General features: G+C 43.9%; 4 protein-coding genes across 4 annotated transcripts; 2 read left to right on the top strand and 2 right to left on the bottom strand.

Moving 5' to 3' along the window:
- Positions 1-1,075: 1,075 nt before the first annotated feature.
- On the top strand, positions 1,076-4,777 carry EAE97_004138 (uncharacterized protein; the record flags this gene model as incomplete). Its single annotated transcript, XM_038874650.1, has 6 exons — positions 1,076-1,425; positions 1,564-2,053; positions 2,207-2,214; positions 2,762-3,290; positions 3,336-3,671; positions 3,758-4,777. 6 exons carry the CDS (start codon positions 1,076-1,078, stop codon positions 4,775-4,777), a joined length of 2,733 nt encoding a protein of 910 aa, XP_038734094.1.
- Positions 4,778-5,406: 629 nt separating this feature from the next.
- On the top strand, positions 5,407-6,834 carry EAE97_004137 (uncharacterized protein; the record flags this gene model as incomplete). Its single annotated transcript, XM_038874649.1, has 1 exon — positions 5,407-6,834. The coding sequence occupies one exon, from the start codon at positions 5,407-5,409 to the stop codon at positions 6,832-6,834; it is 1,428 nt and encodes a 475-aa protein (XP_038734093.1).
- A 122-nt stretch (positions 6,835-6,956) lies between these two features.
- On the bottom strand, positions 6,957-8,406 carry EAE97_004136 (uncharacterized protein; the record flags this gene model as incomplete). Its single annotated transcript, XM_038874648.1, has 3 exons — positions 6,957-7,585; positions 7,844-8,113; positions 8,137-8,406. The coding sequence occupies 3 exons, from the start codon at positions 8,404-8,406 to the stop codon at positions 7,229-7,231; spliced, it is 897 nt and encodes a 298-aa protein (XP_038734092.1). The 3' UTR covers positions 6,957-7,228.
- Positions 8,407-9,973: 1,567 nt separating this feature from the next.
- On the bottom strand, positions 9,974-11,072 carry EAE97_004135 (uncharacterized protein; the record flags this gene model as incomplete). Its single annotated transcript, XM_038874647.1, has 3 exons — positions 9,974-10,324; positions 10,379-10,978; positions 11,010-11,072. The coding sequence occupies 3 exons, from the start codon at positions 11,070-11,072 to the stop codon at positions 9,974-9,976; spliced, it is 1,014 nt and encodes a 337-aa protein (XP_038734091.1).
- Positions 11,073-12,301: the final 1,229 nt, after the last annotated feature.

Here is a 12,301-nt window from a genome sequence, read left to right as displayed (position 1 = left end):
AGGATGGCGTGCTTTCCATGGGGCAGATAATAGAGCCGCCCGAGACAAATATTGCTTTGGGTCTTGAATTACCAACGTCTATGAGGTGGATGTTTGAATCTTTCGTGTTTAATAAAACCACAGATTTGGTCGTGAACGTGACTTCAGTACAATAATAGACCAGTAACGAGTGGTCAAACGTTCGAATGTCTTTGAAGGTGATCAGACTCGAAAAGGAGAATTTTCGCTTGTCTTAGCACTGCCCATAATGCTTTCCCGAAGTCATCTACAGAGCATTACAATTTTCCACCGGAGTTTTTTTTCCGGCCGGTGGAGTCTTCACCCTATGAGCCCCGAAATAGATCATCAGATGCCAAGCCTGTATTTGAAGCTTAAAGTCAAGTATGTTGTCCCAATTAACTATTGAAGGTTTCTTGGCGGAGTGTCACTGCTCTCCATCAAGCGGGATCTTTGTATGCGCTCCATAAAGTTCTGCGACGCTAGACTCAAGATGAAACACCCCTAGGTATTCACAGGATAAAACAGGCGGTATTCGACCGTTCTATAACATGTTTTATAAATCGATCATTCCCCTTCAATATTATATAAGGTTGAATTTCAAAATATTCTCTAAACAATAAGAAACTAATAATTGATTGATATTTTTTTTTTTTTTTGATTGTATAAAATTCATTTTTGATTGATTTTTTATTCAATTAAGGTAGAAGCTCTCAATAGATATCTGAATGATCAAATCTCATCTGATTTTTCTCTGCAAAGAGGCTGAACCCTTGCCTACTTCCTGCCCCACCCAATACGGGAAACATGCCGGTAGCCATGTTTTCATTACCTTATTCCATGCCCGCGATGGCACATTCTCTGCCGCGTTACTCATCTCACTGTCAAATTGAGCTTGTTGACCCTTAGATTGAATTATGGCTGTGCAAATTGCGATTTGTGCAACTCTGTTTCATTACTGGCACGTGCATCGTCTTGGGGGGAAGCGGGGATTAACCTAAACAATGTAGTCCTTATACATAAGATGATCTGGTACTTGTGCGTTCTTCCCCATACTACATTCGCTTGTCTGGAAAGAATGGCGTTTCTTCCAACTGCTCAATGGCGTGACCGTGTCAGACGTCAGACTTTAGCACTGACTGAGAAAAACTTCCTCCTGTTTCTCAGATCACCGTGGGCGACTCTCTTTCGCGCATTGATTCTGCCAATAGTTTTCACCGCACTATTCTGTTCCGGTGGAAAACTCTCCAATATTTCATCCACGCCGACCGACGGCGGATTTGCCGACTCTTCACAGCAGATTAAAAGCTTGAAACAAGCGCTGGATGGGGTTCCCCTCAAGAAACTTGTTCTGTGCCGGAATGGATTCAATGGAACGGAAGTCAATTCGATTATAGAGACTGCGGTACAAGGCCTCAGTTTGGACAGGTGAGTTACTATTGACGATGTGGACGACTTGTATTACAATTGCCTACAATCACGGACTGGCATGTCCAACTGCTTCGCTGCTGTCATCTTCACCTCAGTCAATGCTACGAATGTTGATTATATCATCGCCACCGACAGTGCTACAAGCCTATCGAGTACTGACTTTGCAAAGCATGAATCTTTGAGCAACGACCGCCTCCTGCCACTGCAATGGGCTATGGATTCTAGCATTGGGAGCTTCAGTACAACGACTCCGCCATCGGAACTTCCCTGGTCCGGATATTTCGAAGACAAAGCAACGGATACAAGCTCACAGCTTGATACCGCATCTTGGTTTGTGGTAATTTACTACTTCGTTGCTCCAACATTTCTCCTCGCTTTGATTGGTGTTGTCTACCATGCCAGTCTATTTGTGGCATCAGAAAGAGAACTGGGAATGGCCGAACTTCTAGGTGCACAAACATGCACGAAAACACCTCGAATTCTTTCCACTATTGCTTCTTTTGTTGCAATTTATTCGCCAGGATGGTTTATTTGCTCTATTCTCATGACCCAGCTTCTCTTCACGCGTTGCTCGGATGCCCTTCTTCTGTTCCTCACACTAATAGCTGGAACATCTCTCACTGTGGTAAGCAAATGTTTCCTATCATCACATCAAAAAAATTCAGGGATTCAGACTTGAGAAACGTAATTCAAGATCTACTTCTTTTGAATGCATTTTTTAACACACATATTTTCAGTTCCAGCTTCAGCTCTATGATCTTTGCTAACACTATTACAGTGGTCACTGTTCTTATCCTCTTTTTTCAGGAAAGCCCAGCTAGCAGGACTTTATGCCTCCATTCTCACATTCACGCTAGCTTTCGGCACTGTCAGTGTAGGCAATAGTATTTCCCGTATTTCGTATACAGGTTAGTTTAGTAGTGCGTATCGAGTTTTTTCGAAATATATACGTATATGGTATAGAATTCAATACTACTGAAAGTATTCAATATCATTTAGTTATTTAATACTATTAACAATATACTGAAATACTGGAATCCAATATAAAATATACATTCCTATCCAAATTAAATTAGAAATAAGGGATTCCTATTTAATTTAAATAGAAATATATATTTTATATTGAATTCTAATATTTCAGTATATTACTAATATTCTCTAAATATATGAATATATATAAAAGTGGTATAGCCTTCTTTTTATATATACTAGCTGCAATATCAATATACTAATACACGCCACAGTTTCACTGTAGTATACTATTGCCTACACTGGGCACTGTAGCGTTCGTGTTCAGTGACACCCCATCTCATACCACGATTGCAATACTAAGCGCCTTATTTCCTCCGTTCACCTACGCAAGTCTCATCGGCGATGTTGCGCGCGCCGAGGCGCACTTCGCCAGCTTTTCGCTCCTGAAGTCTACCACTACCACCTCTGGTAGTCTAGGTTTCACTCCGCAAGTCACTGGCTACCTGTATATCGTGTTCCTCTGTGCCCAAATTGTGATTTACACCGCTGCGTGTTTTGCAGTTGACCACTACAAATGGAGTGTGAAAAGAAGCTACGTTGAGATTGATTCGTCTAGTGACATTGCAGTACGCTGCACAGAACTTTCGAAGACTTTTGAAGCGAGCCGTCGATGGTACTGGCCATGGAGCACTGCGGGAAGCAGCCATCTTGCTGTTAACAGCTTGAATCTTGAATTAAAGACAGGTTCAGTTAACTTCCTGCTCGGGCCAAGTGGAGGAGGTAAAACGACGACGTTAAAATGTATCGCCGGCATCATATCTGCGGACAAAAGCTCTCGACTGGAGATCAATCAAAATGCCACGTTCTTTGGCGTCTGCCCTCAGCATAATGTAAATATCACTCCATCCAGTTATGTGCCGAGTTAACATTTGTAGGTTTTTTGGGAGAGACTGACGGTTGCCGAACACGTCCGAATTTGGAGAAAGATTAAAACTGGAGCAACTGCGGTTGGAAGCGAAGATGATGTGCTTGCAGAGTGCGGTATTTTGAAAAAATCTAACCAAGCTGTGGAGACATTATCTGGAGGCCAGCAAAGGAAGCTTCAGCTTGCCATCGCATTTGTGTGCGGTTCCACAATGTGCTTCATCGATGAGGCTTCCAGTGGCTTGGTAGCTACAGCCACTCCAAAGTCTCGACCACTGCTGACAGGTTTTAAGATCCTCTCTCAAGACGCAATATCTGGAACATTATCTCTAATTGTCACTCGCGCCGTACCGTCTTGATAACTACGCATTTCCTCGACGAGGTAAGAAATAATCCCAGATCTCATTCTACTTCTAATGCTAACTCTTCTCAGGCAGATGTTCTTGCGGATAATATTTCGATCATCTACAAAGGAGGACTTGTGTGCACAGGTACCCCCACTTCACTGAAAGCCAACTACGGACTGGACCTCGAGATCCGACATATTGCGACCGAAGATGACGAAGGTTACGAAGAAGATGAAAATGATGAAGAAAAAATGCCTACGTGGAACATGAAGACTTCTACTGAAGCAACAAAGAAGATTCTCGAATTGGAAGAGCTATCAGGTGGTCTATACTCAGTTACCTTCCCGACGCTAGAGCAAGTCTTTTTGAACGTCACCAATTCATCGCTGATCGATGGTAATGGCAACGGAGATGTATTACTTGGTGATCAGATATCTAGACAGGAGACTGAGCTGGAAGAACTGAACCCAGGGACTGTGGAGGGAGTAACCCTTGAAGTTGGGAAGCAAACCAAGCTATTTCACCAAGTAAGTTGCCAATTCGTCGGCCTGACTCTCGTCCTAACTGCATTCGAGACTCTAGTCATCCTGAAGAAACGCTATCTTCTAGCGCGGCACAGCTGGATGAGTTATGGCATCGCTCTCATAATCCCAATTGTCATTGCCGGTGCACTAGCCAGCTCGGTCGCTAAATTCGACAGCTTCGATAACTGTACACATAGAATAGATGTTACCATGCGAAATGCAAGCATAGCAGAGTCCATGTCTCTGGGAGAGGGTTTTGATACTTACGATGTTCTCGGTCCTTTGGAGACCCCTGATTTCTACAGCGCTGAGGACCTTGCATACTATGCGATTTCTAGCATTGCTGGACCACCGGCTGCTTTTGATGGCGAAGCTCAAAGTACAATTTATGTCGAGAACATGGGACAATATTTTGGGTCAGTCAGTCTTGAAAAAGAGGGTGTTACTGGGGAACAGAAGGCTCTAGCTACTCGTGGCAATGCGTCTTCACTTACAGAAATGATTTCCATCGTCAAAGATCACCACGGTCAGCCAGCATTTGGTGTTTTTGCTGACTCGGCCGATATCACGTTCGTTCATTGAATTTACCCAGAATTCTCCATGGCAGGTATGAACATCATCACAAATTGACTTGCGAACTCCTCAGCACAAACTGGAACGGCAAGGAAGGTCAAGCCAACGTACCGCAAATTCCGACACGTCAACTTTACTCCCGACCCATTGTCAATTCCAATCTTGATGTTCATAACACTTGGGTTCATATGTAGCACAAGTGTCAGCATCATGTATCTAGTGTTTGAGAGGATCAATAATGTCAGAGCCTTGCAGTATTCAAATTTATTCTCGGTAAGTTTTTCAAGCGGTCTGAACACGGTGTGCTTTTGTCTAACATGGAAATAGTCTGCAGCACTATGGACAGCCTACTTGATCTTTGACATGCACATTGGACTTATCACGTCTGTCGTAACATGGGTAATTATATTTTCGGGCGGCAACAGCCGGATCTGGTATGATCAACATTCATCCTATTTGCAATACTGCTATTCTGTATTGCGACTTACTCAGGGCTTTATCTCTGCTCTTTATTCCTCAGAAGAGCTGCGTTTGCAGTTGCAGTTGGCGTGCACATCATGCTAATGGTGGTTTATCTCGTCGTAGTAAGTACCATCCTCATTATTTTGAATGATTCTAATAGAAAACAGTATTTCATCATGGATTCCAAGAGCCCTGTGAACGCATTCGACATAGCCCTCGATATTCAAGGCGTACTTGGTCTCACCTCGCCAGCAGCCAACCTACTCCGAACGTTCTTTGTAGCAACCGATAACTTCGGCATCACCTGCGGCGAGACAGGGTGGTATGATTTGCATCCCATAGCATTTCAACTCTATGGTGGTGTCTACATTAATCTGATTCTACAGATCATGTTCTGTAGTTTTGTGCTTAGATTTATCGAAACTGGAAGCTCAGCATGGTTTCTCAAGCTTCTTCCAAAGAGAAAGATGCCAGCGACTCCAGCACAATTAGACTTTGGTATCGAGGGAAGAGAGTCTCCAAACTTCGCACCAACGGCAGAGCATGATGATGACATCCCTCTCAAGCCTCTCAAAGGGAAAAGTAATGCAACTGTCCTTGTTCTCTCCAAGATAACCAAATTTTTTAAGTCACTGCTAGCAGTACAAGAAATATCTTTCAACATCTCCACAAATGAAACACTAGCACTTCTCGGTGCCAACGGTGCTGGAAAAACAACCACCATCAACATGATCCGTGGTCTCCTCAGTCCCGATCATGGCACCGTAACCATAGATGGCATCAATGTCCTCGCTTCTCCTCAACAAGCACGAATTCACACTGGCGTTTGCCCTCAAGATGACGCAATTGACGAGCTCACCGTCCGCCAAACCCTAAGCTTCTACGCGAGTATCAAAGGTCTACGAGACGTCAGGGGAAATGTAAACGGCGTGATGCGCGCCTTCGGCATAGAAACCTTCGCTGACCGCCTCATTACGAAGCTCTCGGGCGGCACAAGAAGGAAAGTGATGGTCGCGATCGCCATCCTCGGGAACCCGCGACTGCTGCTGCTGGACGAGCCTTCTACCGGGCAAGATGCCGGTGCCAAACGTGTTTTGTGGAAGATCTTGCGTTCGCTGAGTAACGATCGCGCGATTTTGATTACCACGCATAGTATGGAGGAGACGGAAGCATTGGCTACGAAAGTGGCCATTGTCGATAAGAAAATGTTAGCTTCGGGTACGACGTCGCAGTTGCGATCGCGTTTTGGAGGGTTCTATCGCGTGCGGGCGGCTTATGAGGTTGGGAGCGAGAGGGAATTGGAGGCGGCTCTGCGGGTCATGTTTGGCACGCAAGTGCGGAATCTCAAGTGTGCGTTTAGCGAGGTGGAGTTTGAGCTGCCGTATGAGAGGAAGATGATTGGGAGGATTATGCTGAGTATGGAGACTTTGATGATGGATAAGGAGGGTGTGCCGGGGATTGAGAGGAGGATTGATGGCGAGGTAGGGCCAGGAAATGGTGCGAGACATGTGTCGAAGGTGTTGAGGGATTATACGATTTCAGAACCATCCATGGATGATGTTTTCTTGAATGTTTGTAAAGAGGCCGAGAGTGGAATCTTGTAGAGAAAAGAAAAATAATATTTTTCCGTAGAGAAAATCAATTTTAATCTACGCCCAGGATATATGAGTTGCTCTAAATATCCCCAATCTTCAATATTGAGACTACTATTAATAGGGTTGAAGTAGAGATTGTACGACTTTGAGATTTTGACAAATCATCAAGATTGAGCCAAGATTCAAGGAAGAAAGTGATAGGATTCTACTCTTCTTTTTGTTTCCATGTTTAATAGAGAGTTGAATAGTGAGGGGAAACAAACAAACCATCATGATCCATCCAAACAAGGGATATGAAAGCTTGAGATTTTTTTTCCCGTCTTCATATTTACTTTGCCGGAGAATAATCACTCATCAAACAACGCAAACCGACAGCCCTTTCATCCCCCTCTCAACTCGCTCCTCACACCCCTCCAAAGCCCCTCGCCAACTCAATCAAAACATCACAGACGCGTTCCGGCTGCCCAAGCTGCGGACTATGACCCGTATTCATATCCTTCACAATCCACTCCTCTCCCGTATTCTGCATAAACATATCCTGGAACTGCAACGGGATACCCGTATCATTGAGGGTTCGAATGAATGCGATTTTTCCCTTGAAAGATTCTTGATCCCAGGAGGCGCGTGGACAGGGTGAGTGCCAGGAGGCGTAGCTGGGACAGAGAGTGGAGTTTACGATGGCGTTTTGGAAGACGATGGGTGTGACGTCAGAGTAGAGGGGAGGGCCGGGGTCGGCGCAGGTGAGTATGCCGGAGGGTTCCTGGTGGGGATGTCAGGGGGGGTTGGAGATGGAGGGAGGAGATGGATTATAAGGAATCAGAAGTTAGGGGTACAGCTGGGCGGCAGTTCTCCACCAAGTGTGATAATGGTTCTTTCATCTACCACTCAGTAGTTGTGAAAATGAGAAGATACTTCCTCACTTTTCTATCCTAGCTGATACTAAAAACCGAAAGAGAAACCCCTAACAACCTCCAAGAATCCAAAACAATCGAGAGAAGAAACCAGCAAAAAAACTCACATCAGGCGTGATATGCGGCGGAAGTAATCCACCCAACGCATCAACAATATTCCCACCATCACCTCCTTTCACCAATAACGATGCGATATATATTTGTCCCAGAACAGATGTTTTCTTGCCGCTGCTTCGCGATCTTTTTTGCCTAGTCCGTATGCGGCGGCGCTGCCGGGGATACCGCTTTTGTGGCGAGTTTGTGTCAGCTTTTTTGTTCATTTCTCTTCCCCTGTGATCTACATATTCTGTTGCTTTCTTCCCTCTTGTTTCCTCGAACTGTAAAAAAAGAAGAAAAAAACACACCTATAGGAATGCATAACCATCACCACATCATGCCCCTCCGTATCAAGAATCGGCAATAACATATGTTCACGCACATACTCCGCATCTACCTGCGCGGTTACATTCTTTGCATTTCCGGGCCCAGTACTAGGGAGAATGGCGGAGTAGACGGGGTGGCCGCGAGTGAGGAGAAGATGCATGAGGAGGTCGTAGTGCGCGGGGGATTGGGAAGCGCCTGGGACGAGGATGAAGACGGGGGTGGAGAGGGGGGGGGGGGGGCGGGGCATGTTTGGAGGGGAGAGGGGTGAGAGGGAGAAGTGAGGGTAGTGGGAATGGGATGGTGAAGGTTGAGGGTTGAGGTGTGAGCTTGGTATATAGATACTCTACCTGAAACTTGAGAGTTGAGAAAAGGATAACAAAGAGGAAGGGAAAAGGCGAGGAGAGAAAACCCTTTCTTATATCTCACTATAAATATTAGAGCGATATTGAACAACTATTCATTTACTCATACATACATAAGCATCTGCATAACATAATATAACACAACACAACATAACATAACACAATATAACACAACATCCCCAAGTAATCCACATCTTACCAACCGTTGAATACCTACCTAGGTATACTATTATGAATAATCATGGATAAATACATCCGAGTATAAACGAGAAAACCAATCTGGTATGATTGGACCGCTAATGGTGAGTAAGTAGGTAAGTAAATAATACCAACAAAACCAACAGCAGAGTATGTAGCTAAGTATTAGGGTATATAACATACTGTTTGAATCTGTTGGTGGCGTGAAGTTTTCTGATGGTACATCAGGAAGTTGGACATGGCATCTCCTCATACCCCACCCCCCTAAAAAAAAGCCAACCGATTGAAGCTCAAATCGATATGCTTTATCTTCCATATTATCCTTCTCGCTCAATTCGAATCATACAGACATCAATCGAACTCTCAATGACATACCTCATTAACATGAAAACACATTACCTACATCTCAAGTCTAGGTAATCACTAATTATTCTGTAGCAGATTATCAAAATAGTTTGTATCTGGTACAAACAGGGCTCGGTGCTAGTGTACACTAGCAAATGTTAGAAAGTGTAGGATATACTCCATAATCTGACCATGAGCATCTTTGAGTGCCATTGCGTATGCATCTGATTGTCAGCTTCGCAACAATATCCCAATCGAACATTGGAATTCCATTTTAAGAGGCAGATTTTTCAACACCCAGCCGCACTTACCTTTCGATTCTCTGCAATAACTAGGTACCCACCACTAACAATATGGAATTTCGATATTTTGATCGCTACTAAGATCAGACCGTGTATATATGAGATAGCTCACTACGTAATATTCCTGTATACAGATTGTCATTTGGTCATGACAATTTCCAATTCCCGTCGATCTTCGCGTGGGTATGTTGAATACTGAGTAATTATTTCATGCTTCAAACTCCTCATCCCGAGGAACAACACCCGAATTGAGATCGCTCAATGCCCACCTTGTGTATCAGTACATTGCCGTTTGACCTGTCGCCAAATGGGTTCTCTTTATCACCGTAGATGAACCCGCTCGCTTGGTAATCTACACATTGGTACCGCATTGAAGTGTGTCGCATGCTTGATTTGTAGACATGGACTATAAGCTTAGATCTTGCGTTAGCAGCTCGGTCATACCAATCAAGGATATCGCGTATATCAAGGAGAATATCACGGTATTTTCCACGATCACCGACGATTTCCAAAAAACTTAGTTCAACAATCGCAGTGTCGTCGGAGGCGCACCGAGGAGGGAAAGTAGATCAGGTCCATCTACGATGAATTTGGAAAGACCAAAATATCAGAGCTTCTGCCATCGATCAACGGGAAAGATGGTCTGAAGTGGAATGCAATATTCCTCGAAATCGGGATAAATTTGATCGTAATCAGCCATTATTCGGAGGCTAACATGCTCCAAGTTGGGCGCTGCCTCGAACATCTTTTTCAAGTAACCACCGCGGTAACTTGGCCAGTCGTCAACATGATCCTGCTCACCATCAAGTAGGGCGAGATCTATGCGGCGGAAGCCTGGCTGTTGAAGTAGATGAACAAGATTATCATACTCCTCACATGGTTCGTCAAAGATACGACAACTCAGTCCTGTTTCGAGTTCTCTAACATCGATGGTTAGCTCTGAGATATGGCGGTCATTCTATCTTGCAAGTATGTTAGTGATAATATAGAACCCTCGCCATTGTTTCTTAACCGTCCTTGGAGGCAAGATATAAAGTCCAAATGCCCCAGAAGATGGCCAGTCGCGTGGGATTGGATAGTTGAAACCTTTTGGAGAAAGTTTTAACATAGGCGTTTCGTAAAGCGGTCGATCCAAACTGTCATGAGCGGCGGGTGTAATAGTAATTCTTCGTAGTGATCGAAAGCGCCCCAAGACGTACGTCAATACATTAATATGAGCCCCAGATCTTAGCACTTTTTCCCACTGCTCTAAAAGTGTCTCGTAGTAACTCCATGATTCAAAAAATGGCAAAACCTCTCGCGTCTTTGGCCTTTTTCTGTCTCTTTTTAGATCTCTTAAATTCTCAATATTGTCCTTGAAAGCTCGTATGAACCAGGTGGATGGGTCATCTTCTGCCCGAGGAGATTCTGCTAGCATATGAATTGCTTCAATAGGCCTCACTATATCGTGGGCAAGTAGAGCATCATCCCATATGATCTCTTTGACCCCCTTGCGGAACTTTTTGTTGTCAGCAACTGCTCTTGCAACTTCAATGTTTCGTGAATTGGCAGACAAGAAGACCCTGTCGAAATAAGCTTTCTCGCCCAGAGCCCTGCACGTCAAACGAAGGCTCTTGAGATCCGGATTAAGGGAGGCAGGAGACAATAGCAGTGAGAAGCCCAGGGACAAGGAGCACGAGATTTGATTTAATTGGAGAGTTGGACATGATGATTGTAATATACGAGGGATTGATTAATTCATTTGGGGACGAAGAGGGGAAGTGGTTGGCTTTGGATTCATTGATCTATTGATTTATTGATTAGTTGATTACGCAGGTGATATTGGATAAACCAGAAAGCGCTAAACCCTACTAGAAAATAACGATTATGTGAATATAGGTGATTCGAAGTTAAACTTGAGAAAAATTAAAATATGGGAAAGGTCAACATTAGATTGCATCTCTCTCTATATATATATGAAAAACGATTGCGATCTCAAAGAGGCTCACAACGACCTGCTAGATTTTGTGCAAATGAAACTATCCAATTGGCTATCGCTCAATCTACAGTCCTTTCCTTCTGTAGAAAGCGCCTCGATACCTCTTTCTCCTTCTCTACCTCGAGTCTACATCTTCCCAGTTGCCGCGATCTTCAATTCCACCCACGATATAAATTGTATATACTCTCTCACCAGGAATTACATATAAAACAACAAATACCGGTGCATCTGTACTCCATCCACATCCTCCCACCAAACAGTGGATCACTAACTCACTCACTCACCACAAGCCATCCAAACACAAAACAAAATCCACCAACTCACCCCACATACCCCACATACCCCGCTCCAGCAAAACTTCCCCTCTCGCTTTCACCTCAAAAACAACACCACCACTCAGCCCATACATACACTTCTCCTCTTTACACGCTCCAAAAACCACTGCTTTCGGTGGGAAAACAGAACCAAAAATAAAAGATGAACTTTCCGAATCCGGGAATCGAACCCGGGGCTACTCGGTACGTTATCGGGTGATAATGAAAGCGAGTTATGTTAACCCCTACACTAATTCGGATGATATGTTTGATGAAGGTAGTATTTATGTCTCTGTATATATCTAAAATTAGAACTCCAAGTGGGAAAGATGGAACATCAAATAATGATGATGATGATCTCAAGCAGTGGAAGAAGAAACACAGAGATATACCCAGTATGTGATAGATAGTATAGGACAACATACATACGACATAATCAGAGGTATTCAAAACTCCAGAGATGAGCCATAAAATCATGTGTCAATCAATATACTTACTTATACACTAACAAGTAGCACTAATCAAATCATGAGTAAGTCGACTCTTCTCGACCTGTATCCCCTCCCTCGTCAAATGTCTTCATTTTCTGTAAACAAATAATATCTACATCTTCATTTACAATACAATCCTACTTTTACACTAC

The sequence above is a fragment of the Botrytis byssoidea genome (genome assembly GCF_014898295.1).
Source record: "Botrytis byssoidea strain MUCL 94 chromosome Unknown BBYS_007, whole genome shotgun sequence".
NCBI lineage: Eukaryota > Fungi > Ascomycota > Leotiomycetes > Helotiales > Sclerotiniaceae > Botrytis > Botrytis byssoidea.
This window is presented reverse-complemented; position numbering and strand designations above follow the sequence as displayed.